A 23149-nucleotide genomic window follows, 5' to 3' on the forward strand; every position below is an offset into this window, starting at 1 on the left:
CAACATCGTGAAGAGCCGTAAGCTGCAGTACTTGGGACATATAATGAGAAATCAAGCAGATACGAGCTACTTGCAATTTGCAAGGTAAAATTGAAGGAAAAAGGGCCCCTAGGACGAAGAAGAATATCCTGAGAGCATGGTATAGAAAGACCTCAACACAGCTATTTCGTATAGCAACCAACAACGTCATCATAGCCAGGATGATCGCCAACGTTCGGAACGGACAGGCACCCTAAGAAGAAGAATTCACATTTTATTTAGTATTTTTATTCATAACTTATTTATTTATTACACAAGTTTTACTTTTAAATTTAATATTTCATTTATTTAACATTACTTAAAATGTTAACAGAATAATTGTTTCAAGAAGTGACCGATACCAATTTTTGCGCCCCTCGAAAGTTAGTGTGGGTTCCACGGCACTCGGGCAAAAGGGCACCTGGAAAGAAAGAAGAGAAAATAACCCAAAATGTACTGAAGGTACACAGGTCTAGATAAAGAATTCGCTTACTTTCTTCGGAAATGAATGTATTTACTGAAATATTCTCTACAGAATTATGAAATTTATTCCTAATCTTTTATTAATATAGTTATTTGTTAAACAATAATATTCAACGGTAAATTCTAATTTATCAATTCAAATACAGACAAGAATTATTATGACCACATTTTCTAGAGAAATCTATTTTGCGGAACCGGACTATGGTCTAACCACCAACCCTTATGTATGCGTTTTCTGCTCTATTTGGTAACCTTATATACCCGACATACTCGACAATACCGATACAACAACGAAATCTCCACTAAAGATCCATTATTTATCTATTCAAAGAGCATGTAACTCTATCGCTGGTCACTGCTGAGTAGCCCATTGTTGCAGCATCATATATAAAGCGACCCCCAGCATCCGATGGGATCCATTCGAGAATTCGATATGGTGCATCCTTCAATGAAGGTGAGTGTTTATTAAGAAAGCTTGGTTATTGTTTTGAGATGATAAACAGGGCGTGGTATTTTAACACACACACATATACATATATGAATATATATAAATATATATATATATATATATATACATATATATATATATATATATATATATATATATATATATATATATATATATATATATATATATATATATATATATATATATATATATATATATATATATCATCATCATCGTCATTACTCAGCCCTTTGCGATCACTGCTGGACATAGGCCTTCCTTATTTTTGTCCATTGTGCTCTATCTTGAGCACTTTTCATCCAATTTCCATCCAATTGAGATCGTCAGTCCAACGAGTAGGGGGTTTTCCTTTACTTCATTTGTCTAATCTCGGCCTCCACTCAAGCAATCTCTTCGTCCACCTTTCATAACTGATTCGGGCGACGTGTCCGGCCCAGATCCATAGTCTTTCTAACTCGGTCACGAAGCGATATACTTAGCATTGACCTTTCCATTTTCCTCTGAGCTATTTGCAGCGTTTTAGAAGTTGTAGCTGTCAATGTTAAAGGTTCGGCACCATAGGTCATCACAGGTGACACACATTGGTAAAATGTTTTACGTTTTAAAGACATTCATATATCGCTTTTAAAGATGTCTTTGAGTTTTCCATAGGCTGCCCATTTCGTGTTATTTCGTGTCCAAGGTATATGAATTTTTCCACCAGCTCTACTTCGTTGTCTCCAATCTTGATATTTACGCTAGGTACTAGGTTTGTCATGAATTTTGTTTTGGAGATGTTTATTTTAAGACCCACACTGGCACACACTAAATGAAGTTCATGTAGCAATGTACATATCTCCTTGAGGTTGTCCGAGAACAAAACTATGTCGTCTGCGAATTTCGGTATTCGGTAATCGATGCGGCATGCTTGTAGTGCTTCCAGGATTTTGTCAGATTCTACCGTGTCAAAGGCTTTATGAAAATATGCAAAAGCCAGAACGAGTGGTCGATTGTATTCGATAGTCTTTTCTATTACCGTTTTAATGCTCTGTAGGTGATCATTTGTTCCAAATCCGGTACGAAATCCCGCTTGTTCTATTGGCTGGTAGAAATCAAGTTTTTTCTTAATACGATTCGTTACTATTCTTGTAAGGAGTTTGTATAGGTGACTAAGAAGACTAATAGGTCTGTAGTTTTCTAATTAATGGGGATCTCCTTTTTTGTACAATAGAATTACCTCAGAATTGTGCCATTTGTCGAGTATATTACTGTCCAAAAGGCACATGTTAAAAAGATTTTTTATTTTCTTAAGTAGGCAAGTGCCTTTGATCTTGATTGCATCAGTAACTACCCAATATTCGCCTGGAGATTTGTTATTCTTAGCTTTTCTTAGGGCTAGTTTTATTTCGTCTATTGCGATTTCCGGTAGTAGTTCTGATCCTAGGTTGACAATGCCCTTTTCTTGTTAATATTTCTGGTACCTGACCTTATCTGCTATTTGCTTTGTGTTGCAAATAACGCACCTAATGTAACTTCACTCATGTAACTAGGTTGACTATCCGAGTTTAAAGTGCCACTTATCACACAAGTTCGAAAGGTTTGGTGGGTTTGAGCCTGCGGACTAGATCTTAATTATCTAGCAGTTCTAACACTTCTTTGTTTATATGGTTATATTTTTCAAGACCCTTGGCAATCTTTTTTATTTCTTCTTTATGTAGAGTTCCTGATGTAGGTGTTTGTTGTAAATATAATACAGTCCCATATTTGTATATCATAGGACTGTGTACTGGTGTGAACTTTTGTTTCTATCTTGTTTTTAATTGTATGTTGTGAGCTTTTTCCTTAAATCTCAGATTCAATTCAATGGCAGTTAACTGTTATCTTATAAGGGACACTATAACTTACAATCGATATAGGCAGATGTCTCTTTATTTATTTTTATGCGCCATTTGTAATTTCATGTATTTATTTTCTTCACTGCGTTTTGGAGGTGTTTGATCGTCTCGTTGAATGGCTTTATAACCTTTACTATTGTAATATTGTCAGCAAATGTGGCCAGTTTAACGTTTTCCATAAAAGGGATGTCAAAAGTATACAACAAATACAGTACTGGTCACAAAATACTGATTTTTTGTATAAAGCTTTTGTGACACCCTTTATTAAGGCTCTTGCTGTGTCTCGGAAAACAGCTGAGCATAGTTGATTTTCTTAAATCGGTCTCTCTATAATATTTATTATACGGTGTGATTGATGTATTCTTCTTCTTGTTATTGCATCGTCTCCTTACGATCTTTTGCCCTACACTTTACCTTAAAATATGATTTGGAGTGATTCATATCTTTCACCTCTCAACACATGGCCCAACTATTGTATTTTCCTTTCTTTGCTGATTAATTCTTTTTGTTAACTCATGCGCCAAAGTACCTCACCAGTGGTAACTTTTTGTACGCATGGAATTCTCAGCATCCGTCTGTATATATACATTTCAAAGGTATCTATTTTTTTTTCTGTTTCAGAGTTCATTGTTCAACTTTCACAGCAATACAGCAAAACTACGAATTTTGAGCTCTAGACAAAGGTCTGATCTTTTAAAAAATGTTATCATGTTCATGAGTGTTTTCCTCGCTTGTTCGATTCTTGATAGGATTTCTTTTTTTGGGTTATACTGGCTGTTGATATTTGCTCCCAAATATTTTTTGGAAGTTACCTGTTCTGTTATTTGTCCCTTGGCATACAAGTGTACGTTTGTTGGTATATTTGAAAATACTAGAATTTTAGTTTTATAAACATTTAAATGTAAACCGAACATTTCGTTATGACGAACTACCGCATTTATTATATTGTGTAGTTCTTGTGCGTTGCTTGCTACTAGGACGGTATCATCAGAGTACCTTATGTTGTCTATGCTGGTTCCGTTAATCTTGATTCCACCTTGAACCTTAACTAATGCTTTTCTGAATATAGATTCCACATACAGATTAAATAATAGCGGTGATAAGACGCAACCTCGCCGGACTCCTTGTCAAATTCGTATATCTTCGGATGTTGTATGCTCTATTTTAATTGCTGCCGTTGGGGTGCCAATATAGTTCTGAGACAATTCGCAAGTCTTGTTCGTCAATTCCAGCTGTTCTCAGAATTTCGATCATCTTTTGATGGTTAACGCAGTCAAATGCTTTTCGATAATCAATAAAACATTCATGTTTCTGCATCGTTGTGTTAACATATTTAAGGCAAAAAGAGCTTCTCGTGTTCCCAATCCATTTCGAAATCCGAATTGAGTGTCACTCATCTGAAACTCAAACTTCTTGTAAATTCGTGTATGAATGATTATAAGAAACTTTTTATGGACCTGAGACATCATGCTTAATATTCGATAGTCATCGCAGTATGAGGCATTGGATTTTTTTGGTCATGTTACGAATGATTTTAGCTAGTTTGATGGTATTTTATCTGTGTCATATCTTATTGAATAGTGCTGTTATTAAGTCGAGGCTTTTACTTTCGTTGTCTGCAAAGTATTTCGAACATTGATATTGTCTGGACCGGTGGCTTTTTCATTCTGATGAGCTTTTACTGCATAAATAACTTCTTCTTTTGTTATTTTTGGACCTTTTTCATTCATTCGATCATTCGTGGATGGTGGAGAATAAGGTTTATCATCGTCAAAAGGTGTCTGAATGTATTCTTTCCATCTCTACAGTTTGTCTTGTCTACCTATATTTATCTCGTTATTATTATTTCTTAATATTGTTTCTTGTCTCTTTCTGTGTCCACCTGTCATTTCTTTCACTTTTTTATGGACATTAAAGGTGTCCTATCTTTCCTGAAGTTTTACAATTTCTAGGGATTTGGTTGACATCCAGTTTTCTTTAGTTTCTTTGCACGTTTTTCTAATGATTTTATTGACTCTTTGTATTCTATTTGGTTTGTTTTATGTTTTCGTCTTACGTCCATGAGGTCCATGATCTCTTGTGTTATCCATTCTTGTTTTCTGTTGTTTTTCGTGAACCAGATGTCGTGTTCTTGTATCTTTGTTATTTTCGTTTTTAGAGCAGTCCATGTTACTTCAACGTCTGTCTGTACCAAGTCCTCTAGCGTTTCTATTTCTTTCTCAACCTTGATATTTATTTCATTTTTCTTTGCTGGGTTCTTCAGTTGTAAGATATCTATATTTCTTGACACTTTTTGCCTTTTAACTTTAAGAAACCTTTTTAGTCTAAAATCCAATATAACTAGATTGTGATCGCTATGAATGTCAGCTACAGGATATGTTTTAGTAGATTTTCTGTACTTCTTGAAGTTACCGAGCAAAATGAAGTCATAAAATAGTTGTAAAAGTCAACAATACTTGATGTATTATTGAATATTTATTACTCAATTCAAGCTGATGGTGTGGAATTATTTCTTTTTGGTCAAGTATAGATTGTATTCCTATAATTAACAACAGGGTTTTTTTAAAAGATTTGCTTTGTGTTTGTCATCACGTTTCCATGCTCCATCTTCTTTTCGACTTGACGAGATTTGTTGAGTTGATCTGTTTATTCACTTTGTATATTTCCTAAACAAATAGTTCGTGATTTAGTCATCTTTCAGATCGTTTAGGAGTTTAGGTTGTGGATCTATTTCTAATTTTGACTATTTCTCTTCTTAACTGTTAAGTGGGATTACTTAACACATTGTTGTATTATGGAGTTCTAGTTTTATGTCAGGTTTTTCTTTTTATTTGTCCTTATTCCTCGGTAGTTAATATTGTCTCTGCTTACTTACTTTACGTATACAGTTCAAACACTTACATATTGTCCATTCTAAAAAGAGCGCTATGAATGGTCGTGTCAGTTGCGTGCAGGAGGTCGTGTTCAGTGCAAGGTTTCTATAACAGATAATAACTAAGTAGATGTAATAAATCTTGTACCGCCCCACATTCATACAGGGTATCGGAGTCAGCAAGCAACAGTCCCCATTTCTCCATGTTGGTTTTACACATGGACACTCTGACTCACACACAATTAAGAGTCCTCCACACAAGATAAGAAAGATGAACCTAGAAAGACTACCAGATGAAAATTCCTTTTTGGCTCTTCCTCTGTTTTGGCTATAAGACGAGTTATTTCTGATGTATCTTGCAGATGTGTTTATTTGATTAGAAAGCCTCACCTCGGTTTAAGTCTTCCCGCGGTAGACTGGTAATCGTGGAATGTATGTCGCGAATCTACAGTTTGTTTCTTTCGTTCCACATCGGTAGCTACTTCTCTTCAGATATCAGGCGAAGTGATACCTACGATTAGGTAGAGCTTATGTATAGGTGTGGGTTTCAAATATTCACTGATGATCCTTGCTGACTCATTCACAGCTATATCTACGTATCTAACTGAGAAGCTGATGCTTCTCATACTGGCGAGACATATTTGGCAGCAGAAATATAGAGTGCAAGCATCGAAGTTCTAAGGGTGAAAGAATTAGCGCCCCGGTGTGCCTTTTAGTTTTAAACAAAGTTCTTTGAATGACAACGTGCGATCCAAAGTAACTCCCAGGTTTTTAGGAGAAGTAAAGTGTACATTTTCGAAATTAAAAGAATGGTTATTTTCTAGGATGTAGGCGGATATTTAAAATACCACCCTGAACCACTCGTGTTTTGAATTACCTGCCAGATATATTTGGGGTCAGATACCACTTTTGCATTCCATGTTAAACTATCAAAAAGTGCAGGCATAAAATATTCTATATTATGTAATGTTCAAATAATTAAAAGTGCTTATTGAAAACAGGATTAATTACAGGACTACACTGTTCTATTGAAGAAGCTATCAAATATATATCTATATTTGTTTCTTGAAATCTAATGGAAAATTGGAAAATCTGGAACACAGCTTTGATTAATTTAAATTTTTTTTCTAGATCTATTTGAATGTGCTGCTGTTGATTTTCCTCCAACTAAGCAATGGATTCGAGTACACTTTTATGGACGACAAAGCCGAAAATCAACTTTACGATGAAAATGAGAATAAAATAGACGACAGAAAGTTTAATAAAAGGATAGAAAAGTTGACAGTGCCTAATGAGGCTTTCAAAAGAAATTTTCGAACTTCGGTAATCTCTAAATATATTTTTTTATTAAAGTGAATAATATATGCGAATTGAAACATTTCAGATATTATTAATTAAATATGATTGTTTAGTTTTTTGTAGCTTAATTTTATAGCTCCGTAACCGTAAAATCGGAATGAGATTACTTTTAATGTGCGAATATGAAATATATGTTTTCTATACGTATTTTAGACAACAAAACAGGGTATTTTTCCAGATATTTCCTTATTTTTTCTGTCCAATACTTTCTTTAATTCTTTTCATTTGACTATTTCAGATTTAATTTTCCTCTTTTCTTTTTACTTGCCGGTATTTTCCAGAAACTTTTTATTACTATTTGTTTTTCTATGACTTGATTAACTTTTTTGCTAATTCTGGAGCTCTTTTAATTTCTTATTTATAATTTATTATTGTTGCACTGTATATTTATAGTATAGTACTAAACTTTTCAAACCTTTTTCACTGAAAATAATATCGAATAATAGGTTAACACCACAAGTATTAAGCTAAGGACATATTTTTAACACGCGTCGTGTTAACACGCATTAACACGTGTCTTATAAATATCTATTACTCTATACATATTATCTATACATATTGTGATATATCGTCAGAGACCGACAAAACGCTTTAACACGTCATACCGCGTGTTTTCGATATCTAATGTGGTCATATTTTCGACAGAGTTACAGGATGTTAAAACATCAAGACAAGTCTATATTCATCAGGCCGCGAGTTTGTTTACATATTTATTATATTTATACATTTAAATATGGAGGAAAAATTAATAGAAGAATAGAAGAGCACGAAAATATGATTTTTTCTACAACGTACAAAATAAGGATGAACCCAAAACTCTCTGGATTCATATCATAGCACATAGCACAAACAACGCCACAGTACTAGCTACCATTTAAGTTTCAAAACTTAAAATCAAAATGTTTTTATCAAATCAGATATGTGTCAGATACCTATGTAACGTGCCGTGTTGACACGTGTTAACATGACACGTTTTAAAAATGTGTTTTCTTTTTGATAATACCATTACTGTTGTATTGTCAACGGAGCATTATCTCGGGAAATTTACAATTTACATAAGAGGAAAAGATAGTTAAGATTTGATTTCACGTGCAGTGCGTCTGTGTATCCGCTTATACGTATTTCGGCCTAATATGCCTCTTCAGAACGGCTTTCACAGTCGCTCTGAACGTGAAAATAAATCTATTCTGTCTTAGGAAGCAACTCTAACATGGCTTCGAATGGACGCAAATAAATAGCGACATCTGATATTAAAATCCGTAAACTAATTGTCGAAACCAAATTCAGATTTTTGCTTTAATCTGTGCCTTCTAAGAATTGCAAGGCAAAACAGACGTTGATAAAGATGTTAATATAAGAAATTCTTAGAAGGCACAGATTAAAGCAAAAATCTGAATTTCGTTTCAAAAATTAGTTTACGGATTTCAATTTACATAAGCTTTAAATAAAATGCAGCCAACGATAATGTCTGGTCAGTGAGATGGGAAAGTAAAATTTGTAAAACCTGTAATCACATGGTTGTCAAACTTCTTTGGTATGGCATGTGCAGCATGCTATCCCATCTTGCTAAAAAAAAATGGTTTCCGAAAAATAAGTTTCTTATCTGCAAGACCTCTGACGATTATCTACATCTACCAATGGTGTGAGAACTTGACGAATATAGCTCTCTTAACTAACTAACATCCATTTTCATGAATGAAGTAAGGCCCAAGAAATCCTCATCCAGAAATATTGCTACGGCTATTTACATGATCTGACAAATAAAAATGACTTTTATCACTTTACAATATATTTCTGATGAAACTAAAATTATCTATTGCAAAGCAAGGATTTTACAACAATAGTTTTGCAGCACAATCACCTATTCTCAATTGTTGGGTTGCCTGAAAATCGTATAAACGGTAATTATGTTATTTCAATATTTTATAAAAAGTCCTTTGGTTTACTTTTTTATGTTTATAATTTCTAAATTTTGGTAAATCAATATCCTGTTTTGCCATTTTCCAGAATAATAAAATAATCTTTTTTAAACTGTATGCCAGATAAGACATATACTGATCTACATGACTACAAGATCACGCATGAAATTAAAGATAAATCAGCTACGGCCTGTCATTAGGTAAAGACACATGTTATTTTTACGATCACTCTAGACTCAGTAAATAGAAAAAAGATAGCTACAAAAAAGACGCTTGGGGACGTTTTCAGTACAATTTGTGACGTTTATGGTTTGTTTACTTGTGGCTGTCAGCTTCTTTGGATTTTTTGCTGTTTTTATGTCCTGTTTTTGCATTAAGAAGTTATTTATATTACACAAACAGTTATTTTCACAACTAATGTTTATATTGGAGTTTGAAATTTTCTGGTAAGTGTATTTTATTTTGCCATTAATTTACATACAAAGTTAACCTCATTCACACAGTTAAGGAATATTTTTGTTTAAGTTTTCGAAAAAGTAAAATGACAAAAAGAAAACATTTTATTTACTCTTTTTAGATCATGCCTGGAAAAGTCTTACCTAATTCTTTTTTATCTTTTCTGGGAAAAAGCAAACCTCGTTTAAAAATGCAAACTACTGATTTACCTGAGGACAATAAAATGGCAATTCGAAATACAATAAATAATATGTACCAGGATAGTAAGTAAACCAACTTTCTGTTGAGAATTACGAGTAGGACTTAACATATTATAGTAATATGTACCAGGATGGTAAGAAAACCAACTTTCTGTTGAGAAATACGAGTAGGACTTAACATATTATAGTAATATGTACCAGGATGGTAAGAAAACCAACTTTCTGTTGAGAAATACGAGTAGGACTTGTATTAAAATTACTTGTAGAAAAATTACAAAAATGAAAAGCAGTAAAGTAGCTGGAATATATGGTGTAACAGTGGAACTGCTTAAATATGCAGGCAATAAAATCTGGAAAATCTTAGCAGGCATATTTACGAACTGCCTAAGATCGAGATGCATACCAGGCCACTGGAATACATCAAACATAATTCCCATTCATAAGAAAGGTACCAAAGAGGATATCAAAAACTACAGACCAATCTATTTACTACCAATCGTATACAAGATATTCACAAAGATCAACAACAACAGATTAAAAAACGCGTTAGATGCTGCACATCCGAGAGAACATGCTGGCTTCAGAAGTGGATTCAGTACCATAGATCATATTCATACACTTTGAGAGCTCATGAGTAGAGCTAAAGAATATGAAATATCACTAACATTAACCTTCATAGATTTCGAGAAGGCTTTCGATTCTATATATCCCAAGGCAGTAATAGAAGCTTTGATCAATTAAGGCATTGACAAACCATACATAGAAACTTAGCTAATATATACAGACAAGCAAAAGCTAAGGTAAACGTTTATAAAAACACTCCAGAATTTCCCACTACCAAAGGCGTCCGACAAGGAGACGCATATCTAATAATCCTACAGAACTACAGGAACTTATAAGCGACCTAAATACAGCTAGCAATAAAGTTGGCCCAAAAATGAACTTAACAAAAACAAAAACCAAGTACAACGATCTAGTGGATGTCCAAGATGTAATAATAAACAACACTGCTCTTGAGACAGTAGACGAGTATGTATACCTGAGACAATGAATACATAAATGTGGTACTTCGTACCGTACTTCCGTACTTCCAGAAATCAATTAAAGAATGAAACTAGCTTGAACATCTTTTGGTAGAAATGTAGTTATATTTAAATCGAAGACGTCAATCCACCTGAAGAAAACAGCATTCGATCAGTGTATACTACCAATAATGACGTAGGGCTGCGAAGCTTGGACACTAAAGAAAGAGATAATATCGAAACTCACTCACGAGATAATATCAGGTTACTGATGTAATCCATAGAATTACATCTTTAAAATTGCAGTGGGCGGAATATTTAGCGAGAAGAACTGACAATAGGTGGTCCACTAGAATTACACTGTGGTATCCAGGAGGCGTCAAGAGATCAAGAAGACATCCAAATTTAAGATGAGACTATGACATAAGGAAATAAGCCGGTACAACATAGTAGCACATAAAAGCGAATTTTAGACAGCGTGGGCAGATATGAAGAATGAATATGTAAGGAAGGCTACACCAGAACCGGTAGAATGTACTGAGAATGATGATCATGATGTATATATATATATATATAGAAAGTATATATATATATATATATATATATACACGAACCTGTATTAACATTGGAGATAACAGTTTAGATTCTGAAGGTAATGAAAATGAAATATGAGAAACGAAAAACATTCGTAATATTGCAACAATATTATTTGAGCTAGCTAAATAACTTTCTATTCTATAATTAATTTTACTGTTTCCTAATAAAACAACACACTGTAAATATTATTGTATATTTAAATATATGTTTTTATATAAATTGTTCATTTATTTATTAATCACTAATGATATTAACAGAATTTATTAAGCTTCTTCAAATGTAGCTGTTATTCTGCACCAAAATTTTAAAGCAAAACCAACATTTTACATTCTATTTATTTGATAACGTCAAATTTTATAATATAATCTGTGATCGGACTAGTTGCCACTTTCTGTGTCTTGCTGTTGCGTGGAGTAAATTTCCGACTTATTTAATATGCTTTAAATGATGACGCACGGGTAACGAACCATGGACTTAACTGTACGTTCTAAATTTTGTGACAAAACCAAAGCAAGTGTTATATGACCCATAATTTTTCTCGTACTTTATATTTAAAGCGTCTGTTATAGTCGTTTTCTGTTTACTTGTTTTAGACTAGATCTCAAAGCAGTCCAATATACAGAACAAACAATCGTGCTCACTGTTCATGTGAAATGAACTTTCAACAGGTTGATCTAGGACGAGAGTATTACCCAAGGTAAAGTATATTCACAGCCATCTTGAATAATTTTAATTAATTTTAATAAAATGTTAATATAAATCGTTTCTTAGAATTGGGCTGTAGAAGAAGTAGAGTTCACTACCATTCCTGCAATTATGTCAATTTTTTGGTATCTTTTACTCTAGTTGTTTCTTCAAACTTCCGAAGAAGCTCCCTAAAATAAGACCGCGATATAGGGCGATCGGGAAACTTCTCAATAACAAGACGTTCCAATGTATGGAAATTGTTTCTACATTCATCAATTATTAAGACAGCTGCTACTTTGTCGGCTACAGTACCTTACATTCTGCCTATGTAAACATTTAAACGTCTTGTTAAACAATAATTAAACTAAATATTCAAGGTATAAACACTTTTGCAAAAACTTAGCTAAGAAAAAACAAATAGAGATTTGGAAAACGTCAACCAGAGGCGGACGTTAGAATCTTTATTAATTAAATGCGAGACAATAATTTTAGTATGGTTGAATGGGTATGTTCAATTCCTTTTAAACGATATATTACTTGCCGTAAGGTTTATTTAAAATTATCGGTCACAGCGGCTTTATAACGTCATCTATGACTATTACGTCACCTGTTATGACTAGTTGAGAATCCTACGTCCGTTTATTTCCTTCCACCAAATTTCACTATTGTCGGTATAACCGTTCAAAAGATATAAGGTGGGGAGGGGACTTTTGGCTAGCACGGTATATTAAATAATAATTATATGTATTCGTATTATACATGCGTATTACAGTATATATGTCTGTGTATTTGTAGACGATGAAAAGGCATTGGATACTATAGATCATCATAAAATGCTTCGAGTATTGGCTGGCTACTTTATTGACTACCGCTATATTACCTCGATTTCTTGTATCTACAAAACATGTACAGCTTGTGTCCGACTTTATGAAGACACCGAAAAGTCTCGAAGAGATAGTATCACCCTATCTAATTCAAAGTTCTATGGTTTACAGCTGTACTCAATATACAATATGAATGTTCAAGCGAATAGAAAGAGAGGATTATATGGGAATTATTATAAATAGAGAGGATCTGGACCAGCTAATATTTGCCGATGATATCGTTAATATCTGATAGCGTTGATCTGTCTCTTCAGTCCTGACTCCCCGGAGGTAGTGTAGTAGTCGTCGTGATGTCATGTATTGTCCGTCTCCAAAGATCTTTGTCTCTGGTCATTTCTTTTAACTCTTGTATATCTTACTACATCTTACCAATGTATAGCTTTTTTGGATATTCCTGTAAAGTGATGGATTTATCTTGTTGAGAATCTTTCTTGTGATTCTTTGCCTTCTACCTTTCATTTAATAATAAGTCTTTTCATGTTTTCTTTGTCTGATCTCATAACATGTCATCATCATCATCATCATCTTTTGCTTGACAATCCTCTGTGGATCCTGACCTACTCTAAGATTAGCCGCCATTCTGTTTGGTTTCTGGAAACGTGTTGCCATCTTCTGATCTTTAGTATCCCTAAGTCGATCTTAACTTCATCTAACCACCTAATTCGCGGTCGGCGATTTGGTATATTTCGAAATTAAATCTTTTGCGCCACTGCCCTTGCTCGTTTATAGCTTCAAATATTTTGCGGAGTATCTTACGCTCGGATATATCCAGAAGTCTTTCATCCTTCTGCGTTAGAGTCCATATTTCCGCCCCGTATGTGAGGACCGGACTCAGCAGTGTTTTGTAGATAATAATTTTGGTTTTTCTTTGGATATTTCTTGAGTCGAATTGGTTTTTCAGTCCATAGTATGCCCTATTTGTAAGGTTTATTCGTCTTTTAATTTCTTCGCTTGTTTTATTGGTAGTAGTCACTAGCGAGTGAAGATATGTGAAGCTGTCAATACGTTCAAAGATATGAAATGCTCTTTCCCGTTCCCTATTTGCTATGGGATCCTTCGTAACCAACATGTACTTGGTTTTGTCTTCATTGATGACTAGACCGACCTGTATCACCGCCGTTACCAATTCTAGGAAATATTGGTCAACATCTCGCTTGCTACGCCTTATTATGTCAATGTCATCAGCGTATGTTAACATTTGTAACGATCTGGTCTAAATAGTAACGCCGTCTCTAATTCGTGTGTCGCGGACTGCCTTTTTTAAGATAATGGTAAATAGGAGGCAAGCCAGGGCATCTCCTTGTTTGAGTCCATCCTTTATCTCAAAGGATCAAGAATTTTCTCCCTGTATCCTAACGCTGGCTTTTAAGTTAGACATTGTCATTCTCGTTTATCGGATAAGTTTTTCTGGTGTAGAAACTCACGCATTGATTGGTATAGTACTGTTCTCTTGATACTGTCGTATGCTTCCTTGAAGTTGACGAATAGGTGATGGGTTTCAATGTTAAATTCTAAAGTTTTGTCGAGGATCTGTCTTATTTAATGAACCTGGTCAATTGTTGATTTTTCTGCAGTAAATCCGGCGTATTATTTTCCAACTATGCCAACTATGTAAACTTGTAGCCCTTGTAGAGAATATTTGCTAGTATTTTGTAAGCAGTTGTAAACAGGGTTATACCTGTGTAGTTGTCACACTGGAGTTGATCGCCTTTTTTATGTAACGAGTATAACACGCCTTGTGACCATTCACAGGGCATGGTCATATTTTGCCTGACAAGAAGTAAAAGTTTATGCAGTGCTTGTAGCAGGGCGTCGCCACCATTCTTGTAGAGCTCACTACAAATTTGATCAATTCCTGGTGCTTTATTATTTTTAAGCTTTTTAATGGCTTGGGCCACCTCTTCAGTGGCAGGTGGTCTTTCGTTTAGGTTAAATAGATTCCAATTATTTCGATCTGCTGCGGTGTTATCTGCTTCTTTGATATATTGGCCATTAAATTTTGCGTCGAAAAATTCAACCCATCGGTTCAAGATTGAGGCCGTATCACTTAGGATATTTCCTTCTTCATCTACAGCTCCCTATTCTTGGCTTAAACTCTTAACTCATTTTGTTTAGGTACATTTTTGTAGAACTTTCGAGTTTCGTTTTGATTTCTTAGCCATTCTATGTTTTCTAACTGCTTTTCTTCAAATTGCCTTTTTTTCTTCTGTGATATTTTTTCTTTCCTTCTTAAGGTTTGGTATTCCTCCTTTGCACTTCTTGTTTATCTAGCTTAATTATATATGCTCTATTTTTGTTATCTGTTGTTTTTTGGCAGTCCCTGTCAAACCGTTCGTTTTGTACAGCTGGTTTGGTTTTTCTCAATATTTTCGATGCCTGTTTAGTTACTATATTTTTTCATTTTGTCCACAATTTCTCTACATTTTCCTCTTCTTCCAGGTTCTCTATTTCCTCATCCATTTGTTTCCTATACTCTCTTGAAACGGTTTCAATGCGCAGATTACCAACACTAATTCTGTGTTGTTTCATATGTTTATCCTACTTTGGGTTTGACATTCTTCCTCTGATTTTAGCCATTACAAGAAAGTGGTCACTATCTATGTTTGAACCTCGGTAGCTTCTGACATCCATGAGATCGGAAGAATGCCTTGCATATATTAGGCTGTGATCTATCTGGTTAAAGGTTTCGTTATCAGGTGATTTCCATGTTCCTTTGTGTATTATTTTATGGGGAAATCTTGTTCCTCCTACTATTAGGTTTTTGGTGCTTGCAAAGTTTATTAGTCTCAACCTGTTATAATTTGACTCTTCATACAAGCTCTCACATCTTATAGTTGGCTGGAAAAATTGCTCTTTGCCGATTTTTGCATTAGGGTACTTAGCAATTTCTTTCACGCCGTGACGTGTACATCACTCATATTCTTTGTCTAAGGTATCGTAGAAGTCATCTTTTTCTCATAACGTGTGCAAAGCATTTTAATTGTTGGAGATGGACTTTGCTGAAGACCCGTTTGCTGACGTTTAGCTCATTTAAAATAAGTATTTTTTCTGTAGTTGATAGCGTCGATAAAGCCATACAAATGTTAAAAATACTCTCTGAAGCGCCAAAACAATTTATCTTAAAATTAATACCTTAAAGACCTACATTTTTAATTAACCTCATAATAAGAGAGAAATTTAAATTGAAGGTCATAGCGTCGACCAAGTAACTGCTTATAAATATTGTTCTGAACCTTGGAAATTGACCGCAAGATTCAGTTTGACGTTTTGATTTCTACTTCGAAATAAAGCTATCTATTTTGAAAGTGAAAATTGAAACGTCAAAATAAACATATTTGCTACTAAAATTGCAGTTAATTCACTGTTAAATAGTAAACTTCTTCTTCATATTGTGCCGTCTTCTAACAAAGGTTGGCGATCACTTTTTTAAACGCTACCCTATTTTATGCAACGCGAAATATCTGTTCAACACCATTAGTCTAATCTGTGATATTTCTCAGCCAAGATTTCTTCTTTCTTCTCAAGCCTTTTCTTCCCTCTAATCTTCCTTGCATGATGACGTACAGAAGAGAGTATTTATCGTTTCAAAGTATGCGGTCCAGATACGATGTTTTTCTTATTTTAATTGTGTTCATAAGCTTTCTGCCATGTCCAACTCGTCTTAACACTTCTTCATTTAAGACTTTTGCAGTCCACGGAATTTTTAGAATACGCCTATATAGACACATTTCAAATGCCCTAATTTTTTCATGGATTGGGATTTCAAAGTCCAAGATTCTACCCTATATATAGCAGTTGTGACCATACAAAACATTCGATGAACCTTAATCTGATAACCATACTCAATTTCTTATTTGTAAACACTGACTTGTATTTTATAAATCCTTTTCGAGCTTTTTCAATTATGATCTTTATCCCTCATCTTAATCTAACTGTAAGTTTATAGTTGCTTTAATGATTTCTATAAGAATTTGTAAATCTTCTATATTTTCTGCCATGATTGCGGTATCCCCTGCAAATCTTATGTTATTAATGATGCTCCCTCCAATCCTTACACCTTCAGTTTCTTTCATAGTAAACTATAGCTCATCCATAGTAAACTATAGCTTAATAATATCTGGGGCATAAGATACTACTAAGATAATCAGACAACTGAAATGCAAAGATAGGTCCCACTTGCCAGACTAAAAAACATTTTTAAGTCCAATATTCCGGTTTGATTAAAAAGAAAGGTTTTTAATAATGTGTTCTACTCGCTCTTACATATGGTACAGAAACACTGACTCTGACAAAACGTGCAATAAGTAAAATAAGAGTTACACAACATGGAAAGATCAATGTTAGGAATTACCTCAGAGATACAGTAACAAACCTAGAAATAAGAAGAAGAATAGGAGTTGCGAATGCAGTTCAAAAAATAGCCATGGCCAAATGTAGTTGGGCTGGAAATGTTGCAAAACTGACGGGTGATAGATCTTATAGAAATATTCTGGAATGGCGACCAAGACAAGAGGCATATCGAAGCAAAGAACGCCCATTGCTTAGATGAATGCATGATAAAAAGCGCATCATCTCGCATATTATGCAAAAAGCTAGAGATAAAAAGATAAATAAATATTGATTTTGAAAAAATATGCGAAAAAATAATTCTTACGGAGAGCAGAGGAAGAGTAGGGTTATCTTTTATGAGCATTTCTATGACTTTATATTCCTATATTTATGTTTTCTTTTACTTCTTTATTGTTTTTTGTAGATACGTCCAAACCGGAATCTGTCAGTCTAACTCCTGCGACAAATTTTACCAATGTATCGAAAAAGTATACAAAATAAAAGTTTTGCGAAAAAGGGAGGCCAAAGACGGCGAGGAAACATTGTCGTCAGGTTTACCGAAGCCTTTGAGGGATTTTTGGGTAGCCGAAACAGTACCAGTCGGTGTATCCTGCGAATGTGTCCTGGATTTACAATCGTTTCCCGACGGCGTATAAAATTTATCCTACAGAAGTTGTACTCATGTAGTTATATAACAAAATAAAATAGTTTTTGTTTTATGAATTTATTCTTTGTCATTTATATTCCGATTAAGTTACTTGGTATCTCAAGCGGAAGAGGTAGTTCAAATAAAATGCGTACATGAGATAAAATCAAAGGTAATAATAATATGTTAAAGATTACTACTATCTACTACTCTCTCAAAGTGAAGACGATTTAGGACGTATGCTGCACCAATTTAATATAACCGCCAGAAAATTTAACATGTTAATTTCCCCAAAAAAGACAAAATATATGGTTACGACAGCAAATTGACTAAGATGTAAATTGGAGCTGAAAGGTCAAATAAAAGTGAAGGAGTTTAAATATCTAGGCATCACATTATCTAGCTACGGAAAGCTCGAAACCGAAGTGGAAGACCAAGTGAATAGAGCAAACAGAGCCGCAGGCTGCCTAAAAGAAACAATATGGAGAAATAAAAATATCGGGAAAGAAACGAAAGGCAGAATTTTCAAAACAGTCGTCAGACCAATAATGACATATGTGGCAGGTAGAATGGAACGATCATATAAGCCGAATGACAACAAATAGAGTAGTAAAGACGGCAAGAGACGGTTCCCTAATAGGAAGACAGTCAGTAGGAAGACCACGAAAACGATGGAACGACAACTTACTGGAGGCACATTGAAAAACGGATAGAGTCGTGTCTACGTAAAAAGAAGAAGAAGAAGAAGATCTTACTTTTTACATACTATAGGCACAACCCAAATGTAAACACCCTTTGATTGTACAGACGTATATAGTGCAAGGCCTAGGGGTTGACGGCACAGCACAATCAACATCAGTATATATTCAAAAAGAGAGAAATAATAAATCTCTCAAAGAGCGATCTCAGAGAACGTGTAGTGGCGTTCTTGATCGGCGGAGAGAAATAGAAAACACGTAATGGAAAAAAACAAAATATAAAGTCTAGAACCAACACAACGTGAAATTCCGTTTATCTTCCCAATATTTGTGGTTTACGATATCTGGGATAGGAAAAAACTGTCTATCCCCTTGTTTGTCGATAAATCGACCCGGTTCAAAAGAAAATCGGAAGCTAATGCACGGCATATCCAACCCTGTCCAAGTTGTGTTAAAATTTTTATCATCGTATATTTACCTAACTTCTAAAATTTTTACCGCGAACACTGATGGCGTAAAACAGACTTAAGCCTCGGTTATACCATATTGCTAAAGAATATTCTTTAGCGATATACTGTGGGACATGGAACAAACATATGATCCAGAAGAATCACATTAGAATGTGAAACCTTTAACAAGATCAAAGAAGAACATCTAATAGAAAATAAGGAAGAGAAGAAAGTTGGATGAATGTCAATATACTTTAACTCATGGAGGAAAGAAGAAAATTAAAGAATAACAAAAGAATGTACAAAAATATTTAGAGACAAATAAGAACCGAAATACGAAAGGTGAAAGAAAATTGGTTAAAAACACAGTGTGAGGAGATAGAGTTGTTGGAACCAAAATACGATACATTTAATATGCATAAAAAGGTAAAACAAGCAATTGGTCTTCAAAAATTCAACACAGGGAGCAAACTGCAAGATCAACAGGGGAACATCATCACAGATAAAGATCAAGAAATATGCACTTGTATGTATGGGCCACATACATACAAGAACTCTGATGATAATAGGTCCGAACAACCTCCGTCCTACATATGTAATGACCACTTACTAATCACAGCAGATGAAGTGGAAGAAGCAATATCACACCTAAAAGATGGCAAAGCTCCTGGACCTGACAATGTACATCTTTACGAACGCTCATCTTGCTTTCACTATGTGTTCTTTTATTTCAGTAGAGTGGTTTCATTGGCTGTTTATGTTCGTAACAAAGTATATGTAGCTATTTAGTCTGTCAATTGACTGTTGGTTAACCAAAAGCCTTGTATTTAATATTTCGCGCACATATCTGATATGTGCGATATTATTGTTTTTAAACCATTCAAGCTATCTGTGTATCAAACACTACTGTGTCGTCGGCAGATCTGGTGTTATTTAGACGCACTCTGTTGACTAATACGCCTTCCGGTAGTTCTCCCAGTGCAAGGTATGCTCAGAGTACATTTTAAATAACACCAGAGACAGAATCCATCCGTGTCCCACTCCTTTATCTATGTCAACTATCAACTGGTCATCCACTTTAATGTTGGTAGTTTGGTTGTATCTTAAATTATATATGATTCTCAAGTCTAAGTCCCATCTAAGCCCGCTTGTATTAAGATGGTTCAGTACTTATACAGCGAATAGAGCCTCTCGGGTGTATAAGGCATCGTGGAATCCAAATTGGGTCCATGATTCTTGTTCTTCGCATTTTTTGTATATTATACTGTGTATTACTTTTAAGAACCTTTTAAATAAGTGGCTTATTAGGCTCAGCCACACCTAAACATTCACAGACACACGCCGACTATTAGTAGTACTAATCTTCGAATCTTTAATTTCTAGGAAGATTAATTCGTATACTTTCACTGTTAATAGATTGGTACTTTTTTTTAAAGTTAATTTTTAACCTATCTAGTGTAATTAACAACTCTTTGGTTCCTTTGAAACTGTCTAAAATCAGCAAAATATCGTCAGGGAAGCGTAAGTGGTTCACCATCGATGTTGATTCCCATGTTTTCCCACTCATCATATAATAAACATATATTTTAGCTGCATTGTTAGCAGTTTTATTATATTATACTGTGTACCACTTTTAAGAACCTTTTAAATAAGTGGCTTATTAGGCTCAGCCACACCTAAACATTCACAGACACACGCCGACTATTAGTAGTACTAATCTTCGAATCTTTAATTTCTAGGAAGATTAATTCGTATACTTTCACTGTTAATAGATTGGTACTTTTTTTTAAAGTTAATTTTTAACCTATCTAGTGTAATTAACAACTCTTTGGTTCCTTTGAAACTGTCTAAAATCAGCAAAATATCGTCAGGGAAGCGTAAGTGGTTCACCATCGATGTTGATTCCCATGTTTTCCCACTCATCATATAATAAACATATATTTTAGCTGCATTGTTAGCAGTTTTGGAGGACATTTTATCAGATTGTTGTATTCCGCGTTCTACTTTAAATGACGATGTATTCTTCTGGCAATCTTGCCCTATATTATAAGGTAAAGAAGGTTATTTCTCTCTGGATGTCTCATTACATGGTCGAAATACTGTACCTTCCGAATTTTTATTGTTTTTGTTATTTCTGTGCTCTTTTTCATTCGGTGTAAAACTAGTTCATTTGTTATTTGATCAACCCAACTTATCCGCAATAATCGTCGGTAAATCCACATCTCAAGGGCTTCAAGTTTTTTCATTAGTGTTGTTATAAGAGTCTAGCTCTCCATGCCATACAGCAATGTGCGCCAATGTTAACGATAACGCAGTTATCGTTAACATTGGCGCCCAAATAGGCGATATTGTGGATTCTTTCTAGTTCTATTCCATATGCTCTGATGTTTATTGGTTATAACTCTGTTTTGCTGATAACCATAAGTTTTGTGTTAGAAGTTATAAGCTTTAGCCCATATTTAACACACGTTTCGGTCACCCTGTTTAAAAGTCGTTGCAACTTTTTTCATTGAATACAATTAGTACCGTGTCTTCTGCGTATCTGAGATTGTTGACATTAATCCCTATATATTAACATTTAATACCTGTATATTTATCTAAGGCTTCTTTAAAAATAAATAGATATTAAAAAGTAGAGGTGATAAAATACATCCCTGCCTCACTCCACGTCGTATTTCCACTGCTTCCGTCGTATTCTGACCAATTCGTATGTTTGCACATTGATGCCAATACAAATCTTTGATAATACGGAGGTCTCGGTAATTAATTCCCACCTATTTCAAGACACCTATCAATTTGTTAAGGGTGACCCTGTCAAAGGCATTTTGTTGTTTGATGCTTTAATATATTTTAATTACCGCACAATTTAGAGCTTTAATATATATTTTTAATTAATGTTGCATGTTCATTGTGTCTTAGTTCACCAAGTCAAACGCTTTCTCGTAGTCCACAAATTTTAGGGCCTGATAGAAATATAGCTTGGTAGTTAATCGTTTGACTGGTACTTTTATGAATAATTTATACATGTTGGAGAAAAGACTGATTCGACGGTAGTTTTTAAAATCTGTGGGATCGCTTTTCTTGTGTATGATTGTCATTATAACATGTTTGCATGACGGGATTCTTCCAGTTTCTTCCAGGTGTTATAATGTGTTTTACCAAATCCACAATTTATGAATTACTCAAAAGAAGCAAAGATGAACCTTTTCACCCTTCAATCCCTAAAACTTATCAAGGCTGATAATAAATTGAAATTAATTAGTCATTAAAACAAAGACTAGATCGTAAAAAACATTTTTTTACTTGAGGAACCAGATTCTAACATTTAATAAAATTATGACATAAGTTGAACAGGAACAGAACTATTTGAAATTCAAGTCAATTTCGTTTTAAATATGAAAAAATAAGGTCGCTCTTGATAAACAAAAAAGTAGTACAATAGGCGGTATCGTAGATTGGCGAAATTTCATACTATGTTTTCTGTATTTTTAAAATTTAAATATTATTTTTAAAATTTAATAAAGTAATTTTATTATTTATTTATTATTTTTATTGATTTTTACAGATTTTAATAAAATTAAAAAAAATTACTTGTTGTATACCGGACTCTCCTCGTCTTTCATCGTCGCGTTAGTGAACTCTTCCAACTTTTTTTTACTGCTATTTCGTAAAAAGCCATATTTAATACCTATATGTTAATTTAGAAATCTTTTCCAAAGTATAAGTATGAAAATTCAACTTAAAATATTTTACTTTTATAACTCTTTTTGTTGCACTTTAATACAATAGTTGAACTGATAATTGTAAAATTTCGACATTGTATTTATATAAAATGATTTTAAAACGAGAAGTGTCTAGAATAAAAATATAAACAAATGATTTAATATTGTTACTAATTGGATGACATTTATGATGACTTAAATTTTGACCGTTCGAGTATCGTTAGGAATCGAATTCTAGTACCGATGTTTTATTTTTCTGGTGGTTTTAGTACATCATTTATTGACAGATATTCCTTTAATTTGTTATTCTTAGTTTAATGTCTGTATTTGGTAGTTATTTCTATGCAGTTTTTAATTTAAGCCTGCTTGGAACAAATATATGATGAATAGAAACAAATTGATTGAGAGTAGTGAATCAATATGAAGACCGCTATTTCGTGTCGCTACTTTCGTGACGATGTATCG

General features: G+C 34.0%; 2 protein-coding genes across 2 annotated transcripts in view; one reads left to right on the top strand and one right to left on the bottom strand.

Moving 5' to 3' along the window:
• Kal1 (anosmin-1 Kallmann syndrome 1) overlaps window positions 1–23149 on the bottom strand; it is a 144997-nt gene that overhangs the window by 19000 nt on the left and 102848 nt on the right. The gene's annotated exons all lie outside the window — the stretch shown is intronic.
• LOC140449516 (uncharacterized) lies at window positions 676–17856 on the top strand. The gene is made up of 4 exons (XM_072542714.1): window positions 676–955; window positions 6848–7039; window positions 11863–11966; window positions 17594–17856. The coding sequence occupies exons 1-4, from the start codon at window positions 911–913 to the stop codon at window positions 17823–17825; spliced, it is 573 nt and encodes a 190-aa protein (XP_072398815.1). The 5' UTR covers window positions 676–910; the 3' UTR covers window positions 17826–17856.

The sequence above is a fragment of the Diabrotica undecimpunctata genome, chromosome 1 (assembly GCF_040954645.1).
Source record: "Diabrotica undecimpunctata isolate CICGRU chromosome 1, icDiaUnde3, whole genome shotgun sequence".
In the NCBI taxonomy this organism is placed as follows: Eukaryota; Metazoa; Arthropoda; class Insecta; order Coleoptera; family Chrysomelidae; genus Diabrotica; species Diabrotica undecimpunctata.